At 45.7% G+C, this 21,494-nt stretch overlaps 1 protein-coding gene across 3 annotated transcripts in view; it reads left to right on the top strand.

The window, feature by feature from the left end:
- The window catches only part of AXIN1 (axin 1), a 227,398-nt gene that overhangs the window by 110,646 nt on the left and 95,258 nt on the right, over positions 1-21,494 (top strand). For all 3 annotated transcript variants that reach the window (XM_019482361.2, XM_059716844.1, XM_019482362.2), the window contains exon 3: positions 21,311-21,451. In XM_019482361.2, the coding sequence (XP_019337906.1) occupies positions 21,311-21,451 (141 nt within the window). The remainder of the gene's footprint in view (positions 1-21,310; positions 21,452-21,494) is intronic.

A 21,494-nucleotide genomic window follows, 5' to 3' on the forward strand; every position in this document is an offset into this window, starting at 1 on the left:
ATGCGTGGATGACCTCTACCTGACTCAAGAAGTCTATGGGCCAACGAGAGGCAAAGCGCTGCTCGACCTGGTACTGGCTACTGGGGATGACCTAGTCAGTGACCTAGTGATCGATGGGAAGCTGGGTGACAGCGACCACGAGCTGATCATCTTCACCATCCGCCGAAAAGCTGGTAAGTCAGTCAGCAACACGGAAGTCCTTGACTTCAGGAAAGCCGACTTTGACAAGCTCAGGAGGCTTGTCAGTGAGGCCCTAAGGGACCATGACCATGACCATGGGGACAGGGGAGTTCAAAAAGAGTGGTTGCTCCTCAAGGGAGCGATCCTCAATGCACAAACTAAGTCTATTCCATCTCGGAGGAAAGGCAGCAAGAGGGCACAGCAGCCCCCCTGGCTCTCCAGGGACCTAGCAGACCTCCTGAGGCTAAAAAGAAAGGCCTGCAAAGGATGGAGGATGGGAGTCACCTCCAAGGAGGATTATTCTGCACTGGTCCAGTCCTGTAGGGAGCATACCAGGAAAGCCAAGGCTGCAACTGAACTCCAACTAGCTTTGAGCATCAAGGACAATAAAAAGTCCTTTTTCAGGTATGTGGGGAGCCAGAGGAAAAGCAGGGGCAACATTGGACACCTGCTGAACCAGATGGGGCAACTGACAACTGACGCCCAGGAAAAAGCCAACCTATTAAATAGGTACTTTGTGTCAGTCTTTCATCAGTCCCATGGGACGCCCATGCCCACTACGGGACAGGGAAGTCCGGGTGAGGGTGATCCCCTGCCCTCCATTAATGCTGACTTCGTGAAGGAACATCTTGAGAAGCTGGATACCTTCAAGTCAGCTGGCCCTGACAATCTTCACCCCAGAGTACTCAAGGAGCTGGCGAGCATCATAGCCCAGCCTCTAGCACGGATCTTTGAAAACTCTTGGTGCTCTGGTGTAGTGCCCGAAGACTGGAAGAAGGCCAATGTGGTGCCTATCTTCAAGAAAGGGAGGAAAGTGGATCCGGCTAACTATAGGCCCATTAGCTTGATTTCTATCCTGGGGAAGATCTTAGAAAAGTTTACTAAAGACCCATCCTTAATGGACTGGCCGACATCAACATCTTAAGGGATAGCCAGCACGGGTTTGTTGCGGGTAGGTCTTGCTTGACCAATCTCATTTCCTTCTACAACCAGGTGACCTATCACCTGGACAAGGGAGAAGAGATTGATGTCATATATCTTGACTTCAAAAAAGCCTTCGATCTGGTTTCCCATGATCACCTCTTGGAGAAATTGGCCAGTTGTCACCTTGGGTCCTCCACGATCCACTGGCTGGAAAATTGGCTCCGTGGTCAGACCCAGAGGGTAGTAATTGATGGAAGTCACTCATCATGGTGTCCTGTGACCAGTGGGGTCCCCCAAGGCTCTGTCCTTGGACCCATACTGTTCAACATCTTCATTAATGATGTGGACACTGGAGTCAGAAGCGGACTGGCCAAGTTCGCCGATGACACCAAACTTTGGGGCAAAGCATCCACACCAGAAGACAGGCGGGTGATCCAGGCTGACCTGGACAAGCTCAGCAAGTGGGTGGACGAGAATCTGATGGTGTTCAACGCCGATAAATGCAAGGTTCTCCACCTTGGGAAGAAAAACCCACAGCATCCTTATAGGCTCGGCAGTGCTATGTTGGCTAGCACTATGCAAGAAAGAGACTTGGGGGTCATCATTGACAACAAGATGAACGTGAGCCTGCAGTGCGATGCTGCGGCTAGTAAAGTGACCAAAACGCTGGCTTCCATCCATAGGTGCTTCACAAGCAAATCCCGGGACGTCATTCTCCCCTTGTACTCAGCCTTAGTGAGGCTGCAGCTGGAGTACTGCATCCAGTTTTGGGCTCCACAATTCAAAAAGGATGTGGAGAAGCTTGAGAAGAGTCCAGAGAAGAGCCACGCACATGATCAGAGGTCAGGGAAGCAGACCCTACGATGACAGGCTGAGAGCCCTGGGGCTCTTTAGCCTGGAAAAGCGCAGGCTCAGGGGTGATCTGATGGCCACCTATAAGTTTATCAGGGGTGACCACCAGTATCTGGGGTAACATTTGTTCACCAGAGCACCCCAAGGGATGACGACTAGGTCGAATGGTCATAAACTACTACAAGACCGTTTCAGGCTGGACATAAGGAAGAATTTCTTGACTGTCCGAGCCCCCAAGGTCTGGAACAGCCTGCCACCGGAGGTGGTTCAAGTGCCTACATTGAACATCTTCAAGAGCAAACTATTGCTTATCTTGCTGGGATCCTATGACCCCAGGTGACTTCCTGCCCTTTGGGCAGGGGGCTGGACTCGATGATCTTCCGAGGTCCCTTTCCAGCCCTTATGTCTTTGAAATCTATATTCCCCAGGCAGTGAGAATAGAAAATTACCTTTGTGTGAGGCCTACCCAACCATATGAAAATGTCTTGTGAAAAGGCCAAGTTTTGCTGTTGCTTCTTTAAAGAATGTATTCTGCAGGCACAAGCTAGCCACACTGTTCCCCCTGCAAGGGAGTTGTGTAGCTGAATGTGGGAGCTGTGATTTCTGTAATTAATTAAAACCCAGCCATTTTTGACAACTGAACAAAATTAAGCATTTCAACTATAAAAATAATCAAAAGGTTGTGATTTCTTTTCCAGTCTAAATGTAAATATTGTGCTGTCAGGAGAATTAATCTAGAGAATATTTTTTTTAATCCCATTATATATGATAAGCTGATATCAGCAAGAAATTGATTATTCTAGTTGTGTTTTATAAAGTAAATATTTTGTGTATTAGTCCTTAAATGGATAATAAGCTAGTCTGCTTCATTTAAATCTATTTCTAGAAATATCCACTGAAAGCCAAGAGTACCTGGCAAACAGTCCACTAGAAGGTGGCATTACATTTTAATTGGGTTATCTGAAAAAGCATCCATCTCTTTGCCCGCAGGGAAGGCCTGACCTATCCATCATTTTCACTGTGATTTAAGAGGTTATATCTGCCTCCACAGTGCCAGCTGTCATCAAATTTGACAGGAGGATTATACTTCATGGTGTTTCTTTAATATTCAAAACTGACCATTATGCAAGAGAGAAAGCTGAAAAATGTGAGTGGTGACATTTTGACTTGTTATACCTTGCTTTTTAGGACAAACTTGTTCAAATTATTCCCATCCTTAAATATTTGCCCTAGAAACCTTTTTTGAGACCTAATGGAATATAGAAATAAGGTTCTGCTAGAACACATTTAAAGTGACAATCAGAAACTTTGTTTGCTAGAAAAAGCACAAGATGACCTGTCATCCCAAGGAAGGACTTAGAGTGAGAGCTTCTTTGTTTATTGATTTAGCATACAGCGCCAGATCCTGGGGAAATTCACAGGGCTCTATTTACATAGAACAGGTTGCTGACCTCGGAAAAACTTTAGTTTTAACCCAATGTTCAATTCTACTGAGCCTACTCACTTGAGAAGGGTTGTGTTTTGACAAGCAAGTGCAAGTAAATTATTAGGTTTTCATTATCATATTAACAAGTAAGTAGATCTTGGGCCTGAACTGGTAAATTTGCTTGTGTCTAAGTCCAGAATAGACTTAGAATTCATCCAGCACTATCAATTTTTCCTAGTTCCTTCTGAATATAATGGGCTTTTCTTATACTACATTACCATCTGTACTTGAAATGGAAGATTTCTAGTACTGACATGAATAAATATAATTTGAGTTGCCACATTTAGATATATGTGAAAACCAGTACACTTTTACTGAAGCCCAGATCAGGGTGGATAAAAATGTTTTTTTATTTTAATTTTTCAATTTAAAATAGATTTTAGATTTAAACAAAGTACTTTTTACTTTTTTTTTTTAAAAAAAGCCCATTTAAAATAAAATTTGAAATTATAACAACCTACAGTTTTCCCTCAATTTATGTGTTCTTTATATGCAAATTCGCTCTTATGCGATGAGCATATTTAGACCCATAATTAGTTATATGCAAGGTAAATTCCCCCTTATGCGATCAGCATAGATGCCCTCCCCCCCAGCCCAAGCAGGTAAGTCTGTGTGGGGAGGGGAAAGGGCCGTGGCCCCACTCACCCCAGCCTCGGCTGCAGCAGCACTGGGAGTGGCTGGTGCCAGCTGCCTTCATCTGCTGGGCTGCACTGTGCTCTGCCTGTCAGCTGCTTCTGGAGCCGCTCCAGCATGGGCTGGGGTGAGTGCCATGCCCCATACCACCTGGAGCTCCGCTTGTCTGCAGTCACCCCAGCCCGTGCTGGAGCGGCCCTTGGACTAGCCGACACCAGCTGCCTGCACGAGGGCACAGTGCAGCCCAGGAGCAGAGGTGAGTGCAGACAAGCGGAGCCCAGGCACAGGGGAACAGTCGGAGCATGGTGCATCCCAGCAGCTGCAGGCAGCTGGCGCCGGCCGCTCCTGGGGCCACAGCAGCTGGGGCTGAGGTGAGTGCCACTCTGTTCCCTCTGCTTTGCTGCTTTGTGCAGCCCTGGGAGCGGCACCCCTCCCCCTGCCCCTTCCCTAGTCCCTCCCTCCCTCCCTCCCTCACTGCCATGGGAACCTATCCCTATTTGTTACATTGTGAAGTGGGTTCACTTTATGCAAATTCGATTTATGTGCCGTTCTCCAGGAATGCATGTACCACATAAATTGAGGGAAACCTCAATGTCTAAAATGCTATAACCTTTTACAGGGGTATAGGTTATAGCCATGTTGGTCTAAGGACAAGAATTTTTCTGACTATTTGAGTTGGTCTAATAAAAGATATCAGATTTACCCAAATAACCTTGCCTGCCTATAAACTTTTACAGTAATTTAAATTAAATAATAAATAGTAATATTCAAGCAGTTAAAAGCCTGCATGTTTCAAGTTTCAGTAGCAAAGTCAAACTACTGAACTAATGTCAGCCACTAGAAATGCAAGTCCAGTTTTTGATAGCAGTAGCTTCTTCTATTGAAGCACAGAAAGAATATTTTCTTAAATTCAGTTTATTCAATTAGTTTATTCAATGATAAATTAAAGGTAAGATAATAATTGACATTTGAAAAAGCAGGGAAGTTTATTTTCCTTTTCTAATCTATGAATGCAGATGAAATTTAAGATGGTGAGGTCTATCAGTTCTAAGAACTAGAAGGATTTGAAAGGACTAGAAATAATCAGTTCAACTCATTAACTTTTGTTTAATAAATTAGTTTTAAATATATCTTAATAAAATTTTTCCCTTATGAACACAGTACATTTAAGGTAGTTTTAGTTAACTAATATACAATTTTAAAATATTTTTGCACATTTTAATTGAATTTCAGTGTCTGTGAAAATACAGCTTGATGCAAATCATAAATAAAAAAATAACCATCTGCTAGTAAAAATATGCTTTCCTTCATATAACATAATTAAAATGTTACATTTATTTTATTTTTTTAAATTTCATAATAAAATGTATAAATGCTTACATACATATATCTAGTGTATTCTCTGGGTCAGCAAAAGATACCAGGCTGTATCAGCTAATAAGAATCAGCCTTTCTTTAGGAAAACAACTGCAAAAATACAAAACAAAGCTAAAATTGGTTGTTTAAAATCAAGTTTCCGGTTTACTAATTTAAATAATAGATTCATAGATTTAGGGACTGTATGGCTGGAAGGGACCTCGGAAGTTCATCGGGTCCAGCCCCCTGCACCAAGCAGGAAGGACAACTGGGGTCAAGTGATCCCAGCAAGGTGACCGTCCAGTCTCCTCTTGAAGATTTCTGTCACAACCCAGTGATTTTGGTGCCTCGGCACAGTGGAATTTTCCCGCCACATGAGAGCCTCTTGCAAAGTAAAAGGTTTTCTGTTGCTGCAGAAAACCCCTGGTGCAAGAGAGTTCCCGCCATTCGAATGTAAATTTGTGTCCCGCTGTTGGCCAGCTCTAAATGCACACGTGGCAGCTAGTAATTGGCTTGCTAGCCATTTAAAATTTCGCGCGACTTCCGCCCAAGTCGGAGAACTTTGAGCACGCTGCAGAGTGCTTCTGAAGAGATCTGACTCGTGGCTGAGCTGATCGATAGACTGATCACCTATCGATTCTTCTCCCCGTTGCCGAGCGCAATCCCAGACGTATCCTTTTCCCTGCCAGCCCGGTTTGTAGACAGACGTGCTGGCCTGAGCCCTGCCAGCTGGAACAACTAACGTAGTTGTTCAGACGACCGGACCATTTTCGTCGCAACAGCAAGTGACGTAAGTAAAGTTTTACAACCATAAAGCTTTCTCGGCCTCTCTATTCCCCAGCCTGCCCCGACGAACGAGTAATTATTGAATCACCTCGAGTCGGCTTTGGCCGTCCGAGACATGGCGACGAGGATGGGATCTAAGGGCACGGTGATAGAGAAGAACCTGATCGGGTGTTGCCCCTGGTGCACCGGGACCCGCCACGTAGAGAATGCTAACGATCTATGGGCGCATATCGCTTACCACCAGGCGGTAGAAGGGGATGAAAGAAATATTGATGGTTACTTCTCCGTAAAGAGAGAAGAAGCCGTAGTGAAGGAATGGAGAACTAAGCTATCCCTTGGGGAGTTTGGATGCATAATGGGGAGCGACCGGGTCTATTATCGACCCCCGGAGGAAACCTCAACCATATCCTTACCCGGGGTGAAAGTGCGCGGAAGGCAGAGAAGCTGACCCCCGCTCAAGAGTTTGCTCAATGCATTCGATACTTAAGGGAAGGAGGGGAACCCACCCCCACGGACTGGTTTAACTGTCCGGATTTGGTGCCGGAATCGCGGGGTCATGAGCTCCTCGTTCAGCTCCGGGAGGATTTGGAAACTAAGGGCCGTCATGTACTGAGATGGGGTCTGACCAAATGGAAGAAGGGAAAAATGATAAATGTGTTGTTCCGTACAGTAGCGGGTCTACTAAGGGAATACGCAAATTTAGAGGCACAGATGCATACGGCAGGTAAGGAGTCGCTGGAGCGGGCGGCAAAAAGCTCCGGAGCGGCGCTTGTCAGAGGCACTGGCCGCATGATACCGCTAGCAGAAAATGGCACCGAAAGAAGCGCGAGCCATCCGGGAAACCCGGAAAGGAGGGGCGGAGCTTCAGAAGACCTGGCGGGGATCCGCCTAGCGCCTCCGCCCCCTGAGGTGACGTCATCCCCGGCGGCCCAGCCTCCTTGCCAAAGGGAGGGGGCAATGGGAGGAGAGATATACCCAACGCTCCCAGACGAAGAATTTAACTCTTTCTCTACTGCAGCTCACCCGATAGCTGTGACAAAGCATGTTGCAGATGAAGATGGTGCTGCACGTACCACTATTATCTCACGCACACACACTCGACCAGAGATTCAAGAGCTTTGCAAGGAATCTAAAATGAGATCAGGAGAGACCTTGGCAATGTGGTTAGGATGATTAATAGTGGAATTCGGATCTGACACCTTAGACAAAGAAGAAGCGAGTGCCTTGACCCGACAGGCGGCATGGAGTGGTGGGTGTGCTACCGACTTGAATGTGGTAGTGGACAGTGCCCACTGGCCCATCCCGCTCCCAGCGCTCGTAGTGGGACAGGTAACCCACAAATTTCACACCTGGCACGAAGGTCGTCCACAGAAGGCTACTGCGGAGCAACTCCTCCTAGCTATAGTTGGGGTGTCATATCTCTCATGGAGCCCGAGGACAAATCCCATGGGACTAACTGCCATGCAATGAAAAGAGAGATGGGCTCATCGCCACCTATCGGACCCAGGGGCAATCCCAACGCCCTTGGAAGCTATAGAGGCCTGTGCGGAGGTATATGGAGGAGCAAATGCCGTTACACTCCGACTTTTCTTGAGCCCAATGGCAGGTCAATTGGTGGGAAATCTCTTAGGCCATCTCCCACGTCTACAAGCACTTATGCAACAAGGTGAAGAAGCTTCTGATACTATAAGGGACCGATCTTCGGTATACCCAGCCGGAACACTGAGACCCAGACGGCAAGAATTTATTCCCCGACGAGAGCAAGGGTGGTCACCTCCAGGAACCCTGAAGGAGAGAACCCTGAAGGAAAGAACCATGTTTGGTTTTCTTCTCTCCCGCACCGGACTTACAAAGGCGCAGCTACGAATTTTGGGAAAAAGGTGCCAGTCTCGTCTAGCTGAAGCATTGGGATTCAAATTCGAGGACTCATCAAAAAACGAGTGATGGCCATTGGCTCTGCCAGCGGCCTTCTCCAGTTCAGACCTGACCCTACTGATTCTCGACCATACGCCGAACTCACCGTTTGCTACCCTACTGATCTTGATGACCAACAACAAGCATTCTTCCTTCTCGATACTGGAGTTCAGACCAACGTGATTACCTCAATGATACCTCATCAAAAGACCACCAAAACGATCAAGGTACAAGGGTTTAACACTATTGCTGTCACAACGAAGGTCAAATTTTGGGTCCAAGGCTACCGACATTCCCTAGAGGCTGTCCTAGGGGGCATCAACATTTTAGGGATCCCGGGGATAAAAGCGCTTGACCTTAAAGAACAAGTGCTACAGGCATTACCCGTCATTATCCCAGAACAGGATTGGCATCAACCAACACTTCGTAACAACTCCACCTGGCGATATCGACCAATCCCGACTAAGGGTTCGCTAAAGCAGTCCCTTACTGACCTCCTGAGGCGGCTTGAGCGACGAGGCTGTATTAAGACTGTAACAGCCAGCACCTACCTGTCATCAGGATGGGGGGTAGCGAAACCTGGAAAGCCTAATGAAGCCCGGTTGGTTGTAAACTATCAAGAAGTTAACAAAAGATGTCAGATACTTCAACAACCTAATCCATCTACTTTGCCACAATGTATGTTTGAGATGGCACAGTTCCAGCAAAATAAGTCGGTTGGAGTCACATTGGATCTTAAAAATATGTTCTTTTCCATCCTGATAACCGACCCGGAAGGAATACTAAACATGTGTATTGATGGCATCATGTACAGGTGGACAGTCTGTCCACAAGGATATCGTAACGCTCCATCACTAGCCACAAGTGCCATGAATAACACCCTAAAGAATTTTTGAGCTTCATACTCTCTTCCCCCAAAGAAGGAACTAAAGATTTGGAGTTATGTGGATGATATTGCCATCATGGTTTGTGATAGTTCCGTAGTTACTAGTATAGTCAGTCAACTAGTCACTCACCTTCAGAGTGAGGGATGGACAATCAACGAGGAAAAGTCGTGTTTGCAACCTTGGTACTCGATACATCTGTTCCATCCGCCACGGAATTTCTCATGAGGGTCCTAACATTGATCCATTGAAAACATTCTTCCCTACAACTAAGAGGCACTTTCAACAGCTGTTGGGTCATTTGAATTGGTATCAACATTATATTGAACCTAGTGATTTGGCACTCCTCACCAAATTGCAGCGACAGATCCGTAATAAATCCCGAAAGTCTACGCCCTGGACAAAAGGAGATCAGCAGAACCTGCTTCGCCTGCTAGCTACGGTTAAAGATACACAACTCCATGCCATTGATCTGGGCGAGTCACTAACCGTAGCCCTTGGGTTCACCACCAACCATGTGTGGGCTGTCGCACATAACCCTCACAATGAGCTAGTATATACAGCCCATAAAACACTTCAAGCGGCACAACATCGATATGGAGCTGTAGGAAAAATCCTCCTAGCCGAACAACTGGTGGAGCCATTAGCTAGGGGGCATGGGACATTACGTGCTCCCGGTGCCACATTATTACCCTTGCTGGATGCGGGAAGAGTTGACCCACATTCTCAGGGAGAATCTAAGACCTGGAATACGCTAGTGCTTACTCACTATTACAACTGGCATTGTTGGAGGTTGGAGGACACGGTACCTGATCCAAGCCCGGAAGAGGAAAAGAAAGTCCCTACGTTGTATGGAACTTCTGCCCCGGCCTGGATGGCCTCAGATGGAAACTCCCGACATGGCGGAGGCTATGGGTATTATTGCAAAGCTTGTAACGATAAGGAAATCTTTCAAGCCGACCCAGATGATAATTCGGCCCAAAGATGTGAATTCTTAGGATTTCTTAAGGTACTGGAACATTGTCTGACACATCATAATGATACACTCCCAGTTCCGATCATCGCAATTGATTCACAATACATTTATAAAATTCTTACGGGCACAGCTTTTCCCTCCGAGAATTTGAATGATTGGCAAGATATTTGGGAAATGTTAACTAAATTTGTGCGCCTCCCGTTGGTTAGGCACACTAAGTCCCATCGTCCAGATACCGATCCAGTGCATGAGGTAATTGATAAGCTCTTGGAAGACCCACTCCGAACCGACATAGTCTTGCCTGTCACATCTACCACCGATCCTGAAGTAAATCCATTCCTTGCGTGGCTTCATGAGAATTGGGGTCACCTGGGACCACGAGCTTGCCATCAACGTTGGTGCCGAACCCTTACGGAGCCGGCCTCATACGGAGCTCAGCGTGATTGGGAAAAGGTAGCTCAGGCCTGTGAGATATGTGCTAAAGAAAAGTGCCATAGAACCAAGCATCAACTAGGAGCTTTCGATTCTTCACAGTTTCAAGCGGGCAAAGTTTGGCAGGTAGATTTGCTGGGACCCCTCCCAGGGTCTAAGCCGCCAAATAAAGGACTAGTTGTTGTCGACTTGGGGACAAGACAGTTACAGGTTGTCCCCCTACGAAAAAGTAATGCTACTGCTGTCATTTCTGCTTTGACTGCTGTATTTGCTACCTGGCAACCCCCTCATGAGATTCAGTCTGATGGAGGACCTCCGTTCAATTCAAACGCTCTGGACAAATTCACTCGTCTTCATAATGTAGCCTGGCATCTTCATTTGCCGTACCACCCGCAGTCCAACGGAGTTGTGGAAAGACACATAGGTCTGTACAAAAGCAACTTCGCCTTAGAGGAGGAGGGATGTTTAAAAATTGGACTAAATTTAATCACGATGTCCTTATTTCACTAAACACCGCTAAAACATTATGGGACGAAGCTAATGTCCAGAAACCTCCACCTTGGGAGCCCAAATTTCAACAAGACGAGTTAGTGTGGATTTCAATACCGCACCCCCATCAGTCTCATCCACAAGTTCACAAAGGGACAGTTCAGCGGTCGGGACAATATCCCAATACCTATTCTGTCCAATTGGAAGAGAAGCCCGATCGTCCTCCTATTATCGTTCATCACAACTGGATGACACGCCGTTCCAACGTTTCCCCAGTATCCTTACAGTAAATCCAATTATGAGTCTTTTGTCTTGTGTTGTTGTTCTCTCTCTTCACAGGACTGACCCTAGAAAAGTAGTAATCCACAACTGCCGGAGTGCGAGATTCATCGAGCTCCAGATTGCAGTTCGTTCAAGTTAATAGAGTGATGATCAAAAAGGAGACACTGAGACGGCGAACGTTCATTAGCTCAGGACTTATTATAACATTATTCACTCCCATTTTATTAAGTATTTTATTGACATTGTCTGTTAATAGGAGAGGACGGACTGACTACCAGACGAGGGGAGTCACAAGTAGATGTTCTCCAATCAAACGATGATCAACAGTTATTGTTATATGTTCAAAGTTGTTGTATTTTGTAATTTGTTGAAAAGACCGGTCTATCAAGTTGTTTGTTTATATATATATATATATATATATATATATATATATATTACTGGTTGTTAAAGCTTTGCCAGGCCAGTGAGTCCCGAAACAAAGATGCAGGATGATAAGCTCGTGTCTAAAATTCCAGTTGTGCCGTCGGCAAGGGGGCATGTCACAACCCAGTGATTTTGGTGCCTTGGCACGGCGGAATTTTCCCGCCACATGAGAGCCTCTTGCAAAGTAAAAGGTTTTCTGTTGCTGCAGAAAACCCCCGGTGCAAGAGAGTTCCCGCCATTCGAATGTAAATTTGTGTCCCGCTATTGGCCAGCTCTAAATTATGCACACGTGATGGCTAATAATTGGCTTGCTAGCCGTTTAAAATTTTGCACGACTTCCGCCCAAGTTGGAGAACTTTGAGCACGCTGCAGAGTGCTTCTGAAGAGATCTGACTCGTGGCTGAGCTGATCGATAGACTGATCACCTATTGATTCTTCTCCCCGTTGCTGAGCGCAATCCCAGACGTATCCTTTTCCCTGCCAGCCCGGTTTGTAGACGGACGTGCTGGCCTGAGCCCTGCCAGCTGGAACAACTAACGTAGTTGTTCAGACGACCGGACCGTTTTCGTCGCAACCACAAGCGACGTAAGTAAAGTTTTACAACCATAAAGCTTTCTCGGCCTCTCTATTCACCAGCCCGCCCGACGAACGAGCAATTATTAAATCACCTCGAGTCGGCTTTGGCCGTCCGAGACAATTTCCAGAGTAGGTAATTGCATCACCTCTGGAGGAAGCTGATTTCACAGTCTGGACACCCTGACTGAAGAAGTTTTTCCTAATGTTGAGTCTGAAACGGTCTTCCAGGAGTTTCTGACTATTACTCCTGGTTGCCCTGGTGAACAGTTGTTGAGTGAGCCTTTGATGTACTCCCCTAATGTAGCAGTAAGTTGCTACCAAGTAGGCCTGTGTGAAGCACCAAGTATTTGCTTCAGATTCAGATTTGGCCAATTCGGAGGGGTAGTGATTCAATTGAGCGATTTGAATCACTGTCCTGATATGATTTGGCCAATTTGAATCCGGAGATTCGGTGCCGATTTGGAGATTCCACCATAGACTATACAGGCAGCAGTCCTCAACGACACTGTTGTCTGTAAGTCTGTTGTGGAGGGGGGAGGGAAAGGGCATCGGGGGGGCAGATCAATGCCCCCACAGCGAGGGAGGGATTGGGGCTGGGGCTGGGGCTGGGAAAAGCTGCCCAGGCGGGGCAGGGGGCTGTGGGACTCAGGGAGGGGAGCTCCTGCCACTGTGTGCTGCTAGTCCAGAAGCTGCTCTTCTGGTGGCTCCTCCAGTGGCTCTTGTCGCTGGTCCGGGAGGGCATGGGATTGGGCATATGTCCCCAGATCTGTGCGGGGTTGGCTGGGCTGGATTGCGCTCCAGACGGGAGGTGGAAAGTGCTGGGAGTGGGGGGCTATGCCCTTCCACCGCTCATCCAGCCAGGGTAGGGAGGTGCAGGATGGTGTCACCTCAGACAAGCGGTGCGCAGCGGCGGAAGCCACTCCAGCCTTCCCTCACCTCCTGGACAAACCACAGCTTTGCCCTCCCCGCCCCGGCTGGGTGAGCAGCAGCAGGGCATGGGGGCAGGCGCATACACCTGGATCAGGGAAGGGCCAGTAGCAGGGGCTATGGGGAATTTTAGGGTGGCTGCAGCCCCCCGTAGTGCCTGCTTCACTGTGCCCTGTGGGGTGGGTGGAGCCAGGGCTGTGATCCGGGTGGCAAGCCTGCGGGGCAGGCAGAGCCAGGGCTGTGCTCTGGGCTGTGGCTGGGGCTAGCAGCCCGAAACGCAGCCCTGCCTCCACCCACCCCATGGAGCGCAGCCCACCAGTTGGGCAGCTGGGGGTTGCCTCCTGGAGTGCAGCCCAGCCCAGCCCGCCCCACACAGATCCAGGGGCACACACCCACTCCCATGAACTCCTGGACTGGCGGTGAGAGCCGCCAGAGGAACCACCAGAAGAGCAGCGCCTGGACCGGTGGCATGTGGCAGCACGCAGTGGCGGGAGCCCCACTCCCTGAGTCCCGCACCCAGGATAAATAAAGATTTTGCTTTACATTCCTACATGAGTTCATTACCACAGGAGAAGATAGTTCTGCAACATTTTGTGGTTGATTATCTCTGTCTTTCTCAGCCAAGTCTTGCATGCTTTGAGCATCAGCTGGCATGACTAGTATTATGGAGGAAATAGGTTAGTACCTTTTAAGATGACTAATTAGCAGGAACAAAATCCATTGTGATTTTGCATGCATGTGCCCTTGAAAATGAAAAATTACACTTTAGAATTAGCCAGCACGTGTTTCATGAGCAACTAAATAATTAATTACATTTCACTGTATTTAAATTGATCCACTGTGGCTGAGATTATCTGATGAATATATCATTACTTTCATCAAATATGTCAGAGAAGTAAAATAGGAAATACAGTTTACATTAGTTTTATTCTACTCTGTAGAAAACTCAGGGGAATTTAGTAAACTAGGTCTTGATACAAGGCATGTGACATAGAAGAAGAAAAGTGTATGATAACTAAGATTACAAACATAGGTGCTCCTTGGTGCTTTTGTGTGTGCGCGCTATACCGTTGTATAGTCCCTAACTAATTGGAGCACAAAATAGCTCTGTAAGTGTAACTGCAATTTATATTGCGTTTTTTAAAATGAGGCCAATTATTTAACTACCTAAATATGGACATAGCAGTCACTTATTTATACATACATATATCTATTACCCCCCCCCCCCCCTTTAGGCACACTTTTTCTTTTTCTTTTTTAAATCTTATTAGCCCCTAACAGGATGTGAAATTTTTATTCGGAGAGGAGGCCCAGAATTTAAGTGGAGGTCCACTGTGATCAGGGATCCTGGTTTTCTCCGATTTAAAAAAATCCCCAATTTTTGGTTAAACGAAAGTTACCCCAAATCCACATTTTTTTCATGGTTAAAATTAAACAGCACTATATATCTATCTGTATATTAGTGGTGTTTCATTTAAGTCATGGAAAAATGTGGATTTGGGGTTGCTTTTTTTTTAACTGAAAATTGGGGATTATTTTAAATTGGAGAAAACCAGGATCCCTGGTGATCAGGACTAAACTGTAGCAGAACTTCATTAGAGGGTCAAAGAACAGCATATCAGTGGATGCTACAGAAGAGCTGACATGAGTGCCAGAGCTATGTAGAGCACCAACACCAACCCAGACTGACTGGGTTGCTGACAATAATTATAGTGGGGCGGTAGCATCATTGTGTTTGAGAGTAGCTTTACTGTGTATTTAGTAGCTAGACAGGTGAACAGCAAGCAGAGATTACTGAAATTATTTTATTCTGTCCATATCCTATAAAAGACTTGAAACCTGCCACCTATCCACAATAAATAGTCTATGTTATGACTCTTCATATCAGTTTTACCTTTGTCTCATCTTCTGCACTGTGACTTGTGAATTTGTCTTAATTTAAATTTGTGTGGACCAAGGCAAAGACCTTGTCTTGAGAGCTAGGGACAGACATTCACAAAGCCGGAGCCTGAATTGATTCAACCTTTGCAGGTTAGTCTAGATCACATCCTTGGCTGTAGGGAAGCTATGCTGGGGGGCCGTGGCCAGTCCAGGCTGAACTGGCCAGGTAGGGGTTTAATTCCCCTGCCCCACCAGCAGGGACCGGAGCCGAGTCTGCCAGGCACTCCCCCCTCACTGCAGCAGCAACGGGGTACCATGGCCTCTGAGACACAACGGGACAGGGAGGAGAGTTAGTCACCCTTCTACTCCCACTGGCAGCCAGGTCTGGCTGCCATCACTGCCAAGCTTGCTCCCTGCCACAAAATAGGCCCCCTGCTGTCCCCTCCACTGGACGCCAGAGGGAGGAGGAATAACCCCCTTCCCTCTTCCCCCCACCCCCTCCAGGGGCCTTGTCTGGTCATGCCCCCGCCCAAACTCTGCAGCAGGAGGGGAAAGGGCCATAGGTGACTGGTAGGGGATGCATGGGGGTGCACATGCCCCCCCAACGGGGGCAGTGCCCTCCTGATTGCCAACACTGATGCTGTCGGTAGGGCTGGTGCCCCCCCACAGGGCTGCTGCCATTGGTGGCTTCTGTGGGTGCGCCCCCAGATTCAGGAGGCACCAGTAACTCATGGGCAGCAGCCTCTGTCATAATGTCGGGGAGCGCAAGCCTCTTGTCAGCAGGGGCAGTGCGCAGTAGGCCAGCAGAGCTGCAGCAGGCTGTATGTGGCAGCAGCAGTGTCCAGAGGGCCAGAGCCCTGCAAGCCCCCAAGTGCCACCGTGCTCCACAGAAACTCTGCCTGCCCAGCAGTGCAGCCCCCACAAGGAAGAGGCTCACTTTTGGGGAAACAGGGACAGGGCTGCTGCCCCAGTCACAGTAGCTCCTCCCTCACCACTCCAGCGGCCGGGTGGCCTGGGGGCGGGGCCAGATGCTGCCTGCAGGGCCTCTGGGTGTGCAGGGAGTCAGGTTCCCTGCTCAGTCTGTGCTTGGGGCCAGCCTCCTCCCAGCAGGAGGGGCTTATTCCACTGGATGCTGCCCCAAGTGCAGACTGATTGGCGGCTGTGGCCAAGCCGGGCAGGCCCCAAAGGAATGGCCTTGTGGTCCCTGACATTGATAGGGGCTGCTGCCCCTAACAAGGGCCCTGCCCCCTCCCGCTGCAGCAGCTGAGAGGGTGCATGGCTAAACAGGGCCCCTTGGGGGAGGTGGGGCAGGGATGGGAGTTATTCCTCCTTCCTCCAGTGTCCAGCAGAGGGGACAGCAGGGGGCCTATTCCACAGCAGGGAGTGAGCGTGGTGGTGATGGCAGGCAAACCCAGCTGCCAGTGGTAGTAGAGGGGAAACTAACTCTCCCCCCTGCCCCCCTCTGCCTCAGGGGCTATGGTGTCCTGCTGGTGCTGCAGCAAGGGGGGAGCACCCGACAGACCCAGCTCAGGTCCCTGTCAGTGGGATAGAGAGAGGGGAATTAAACCCCACCCTGGCTAGACCCTGCTCAGGCCTCTCCCTGTTCCTGCTCAGCCTGGGGAGCAGAGAGCCCAGCCCAGAGAGCATGCCAGGATGCTGGGGGAGTCTGTTTTAACTTAAACCAGGGAGGGGTCTGGGACAGACATTGTATAAGCCAGTTTGAGCCAAATCAGTTAAATCTGATACTACATTCAACCAGGTTTATCTCAAATCAGTTTCAGACATTTTGAAATTGGTTTACATGCACTGAATATCTGTTCTGTTACAGGTTTAACCAGTTTCAGATCACTTAAACCAGTTTATGTGTAATGTCTGTCCCTAGCCAAGGTGTTTCTATACTGCTAGGCAGAGGCAGAGACTCTGACTGAAATCTTGGACCTCTTCTGTACTATAAATAGTACCAATGTGGAAGCTTGTGTTTTTATGGCAGACTGATGAGGAGAAAAGATGCACAACTCCAGGATGGCACTGAGTCTCCTTCTGGACAATTCAGGAGATCGTTTTTCAGTGATAACACTTATACTGTATTATGTAGCATTAAATAAAAATAGTGACAGTTGCCTGTTTGTTGAAACAGAAATGCACAATCTTTCCCTGGGTCTGGAACTGGCTTTCAGAGACATTAATAGAAAAGTGACCATTAAAGACATGTTTTCATTTCTTTCTCATGCCCATCAGGTTATGCATTGCTTCTTCATACATAGGGATAGTCTGGAGGAATTTGGGGGTCAATAACACTGTTACAGTGGAAATGCTCCAGTTTGCCACTCCTGTAGCAAGTAATAAAATAAGTCATTTTCACAATAAATACAATATTTTTTTTTAATCTGTATCTTTTATGCATGGTTTACTTCTTGGGGAGCAATAAAACTCTGGAGGCCTGTTCAGTTGCCCCATTCATTCTGTTTCAACACACAGGGTATGGACACACATAACACTTAGACCCATTTAAATGCAGTTTACACCTAAAGCAGATAGACATCCAAGCTTGTTAAGCCAATTTAAATCAGTGCCAACTTTGTCTGGACACTTATCTGTGTATCCCACAAGTGTCTTCATTCTTCCTTCCATGCCTTCTCATACCCCAAAACTATTCTATAAAGACACTACCTTAGGGATAAGATAAATAATAAATCATACAGATAAATAATAGATCTTTAGAACCACATAATAGAACACACTGTTCATTAGGAAAAGGCAGTGTTAAAAAGTGAATTTAGCTCATATAATTTAAAAATATTTTGTTTCCACCCATACCAAAAGGAGTTTGATTTAGCTCTGTGACTATAAGTAACATCAGTGAGCCATAGTCTTCATCCCTAGGGTATCTGATTGAAGCTGGGTAGGCTATAAAAATCAAGTATAGAACATTTCTAACTTTGAAGTCATTTGACTTTGAAGGAAAACAGCCTACTCTAAGTGAACAAGGTGCATTACCCTTGCTCGAATAATTGTTTTCAAAAGATTTGCTCTGCTGAGCAAAAGATGGTTCTAAACACCTAACTAATGTATGGATTGGATTCCTTTCTCCTTGTGGTTCTGCAGAACAAGACAACCAACTCCTCTTACTGTTCATCAGTTCTAACATTGTTATCTACAGTTTTCTGTTAACTCACCTTGGTTTCCCCATCCTAAGTCTAGCAGGTCATGGTTACAGTTACATTCAGTGTTCCTCATACTTAACCTATAAAAAAGCAAAGTTCCTTTTTCAAGTGGAAGTTATTTTCCTATGGCATAGACTTAAAAAATATTTGCCGCTAGATGGCATTCAGAGTTGAACCTTAGATCCCAAGATGGATTTGGAGGGAAAAACATGGTATAATTTAATTTGAATAGCAGTACATCTAATATAGAGTTAAAATACATGTATAGACATGTCTATAAGCAAAAAGTAGAGAGAAATGTGAATGAAGTCTTTTTACTTGTAAATCAGTGCCCTCCCATCTCTATTAAAGCAGCCCCCAAGTCCCAGATTTCCATATCATGCTAGAGACCAAGAGAGGCATATACAGTATAATTTAATAAAAAATTCCATGGAGAGTAAATTTTATCATATAATTTATCATATTTCATAGATTTCATAGACATTAGGGCTGGAAGGGACCTCGGAAGATCATTGAGTCCAGCCCCCTGCCCCAGGAGCAGGAAGTCAGCAGGGGTCATAGGATCCCAGCAACATAAACATCCAAATTTCTCTTGAAGGTGTTCAAAGTAGGTGCTTGAACCACCTCCGGTGGCAGTCTCTTCCAGACCTTGGGGGCTCAGACTGTGAAGAAGTTCTTCCTTACGTCTAGCCTGAAACGGTCCTGAAGGAGTTTGTGACTGTTTGACCTTGTCATCCCTTGGGGCGCTAAATCTAAATATTACTACTAATATATTAATTTATGCTATCCTTAATAAAAATTATTCATTTTAGTTAACACTAACAACATCCGCTAGCAGTTGCAGCTGATATCCTCTGTCTCTGTGGTGTGAAGACTTGTCCATACACTGGGATCACATGTGCTGCATCCACTGAATTGGTTGGAATTGTAAGGCAGAGTTTTGCCAAGTTGTAAAGATGTGGAAACCAATCACAAAAAATTCCCCAAACTCAGTTACATTTAAAGGCAACTGACATTCTTTGACACAGTTCATGTAAGTAGCACATTCATTAATCATGCTCTTTCTGCCATCCAGGGATTGATTTAATTAGCTTAAGGTCAAAACTCAGAAAAGGTACCTGATTTGGGTCAAAAATGCAAACAGCACTAAAAAAGTAGTCAGCCAGTTGTTTAAATTGAGTTGGTAGTGATTGATCATACTTATAACTGATTTAACTTTTCAGCTGTGGCCTGGAACAGTTCTTGTCTACACTGCCTTTCAGTTGGACAATCTGAAAGTTGTCTTCGAGCCAATTTATCAAACACATCAGTTTGTGGAGTGCTTTGTGAATCAAAATCTGCCAACTCTCAAACCACTTTAGAATTTCCATGAACACATTTTCAGCCACAAACTTAACTTGCTCTTCAATTTTGACCTGTTTTAGAAGACTGTGTAATTTAAGCATACACCGTGTGCTGGGTGTGCTCTCAAACTTGTCACACACAGATTGCTGGTAGTACTTAATCTTCTTTGCATGGTAGCAAACTGCTTTAAACCATGAATTTCACCTTGTAAGCACGGTTCTGGTGAAAGTGACATAGTCGCATTTAGATCCTCACTTTGATTGGTGATGGACTCCCTGTATTGAAGCTTACAGGCTGGACAGTGTTTGAATGATTTTTAGAAGAAGAAACCAGGATATGCACATCAAGAAAACATGTGCATCAGCTACAACTTACTAAAGAAAGGATGTGTGCATTGCAGGTAACATGAATTGCATTGGACATCATTCCATGGAACGCATCAGAGAATACTTTGCACATATACATAGCATGTATATGAGAAGTATAAAAAATGCTGAGATCTTGTTAAATTCTAAGCCATACTTTACAACAGCCTTCAGTACAGCTTGTGCAACAGTTAAAAAATTTACAGACTTGAGTTGAACCAGCTCTGTTTGAAAAACAAACATGGTTGCAGTCTTTCCAGCTCCCAGGTACAATTAAAACATGGAGTACATAGTTGTCTTCTGCAACTGTTGATTCGTCTGCTACAACTAAAAATGAATCATATTCTGTCAATGTAGATTTTGTAGACTGAACATGCAAAGCAGTTACTTCTGGTAGATAATCCTGGCTAAGTTTGTTTGCACGTGGGAAACTCCCAGCATTTGGTATGTACTTGCTGAAATACTCCCTTAGTTTTAGGTTATCAATTTTTCCAAAGGTATGTTGGCAGTAGTGAATGCCTCCAGTAGCTCAAATGTAGCTTCTCTTCTTGTTAAATTGCTTTCAGTGATTCTTTTAAACATCAAGGACATTATTGTTTGTTTATTGACCTCAGCCTCTGTAGAAGTCTTTCACTTTCTTGATCCATCCAGAGGCACGTTGCAAGATTGAACAAAACAATTTACCACTACCTGAATGTGAGGTTCCTGTAAGGAACTATTACCAGCTGAAATGTATTTAGCTTTCTAAAATTTATTTTCAGTCATCTTCATCTTCAAACTATTGCATTTAAGATGGGGCTGAAACATGTTATTCTACCATACTGAACAAGTAGACAGTAACTCAGTCATGTGATCTATGACTAGTTATATAGTTATATTGTCTTTGTATTGTGGTAAGCATTGGGACATTCTTAAACAGCGTATTATGTGAATAATACGCATTTCATTTTTTTAAGTTGATTTTGTGGACAATCCCATATTTCCTGGTTATCACAGACAATCCCATATTTCACATTTTCTGCAAAATCCACAGAACCGTGATTTAAGTAGACCTCTAATTATAAACTATTTTGTCTCTTACTTTAAACTACCCTAGCTTTTGATGGGAAGGGTAGCATATACATCAAATAAACAAACTCTTGTGGTAAATATCTATATTATAAGACAACACCTTTCTAGCCTAGTGTTGTGATGTTTTGTAAATATTCCATCATGTTTGTGCTTGTTTCTATTTATTAGCTTATGATCTTTGAAGTTGAGCCTTCATTGCTTTCTCTGCCATCCTAACCAGGAAATCCTTTATTGAGTTGACCATGAAGGAAACCTCTAAAACAGACAGTAACCAATTCTTGCCAGTTCAGGCTTACTTGCTTAGAACCTGTGGTAGTTGCAAGGTACAAGATGGTATGATCTGAATTTTATTTTATTTTTTCCAGGCATGGACCATGGAGAGAACCAGTTAACCCTTACTATGTCAACACAGGGTATGCTTTAGCACCAGCCACCAGTGCCAATGACAGTGAGCAGCAGAGCATGTCAAGTGATGCGGACACTATGTCACTGACAGACAGCAGTGTGTAAGTAACCTTTTTCTTGGGAATGGGCTGAGCATGAAACGGA

The sequence above is a fragment of the Alligator mississippiensis genome, chromosome 13 (assembly GCF_030867095.1).
Source record: "Alligator mississippiensis isolate rAllMis1 chromosome 13, rAllMis1, whole genome shotgun sequence".
NCBI lineage: Eukaryota > Metazoa > Chordata > Crocodylia > Alligatoridae > Alligator > Alligator mississippiensis.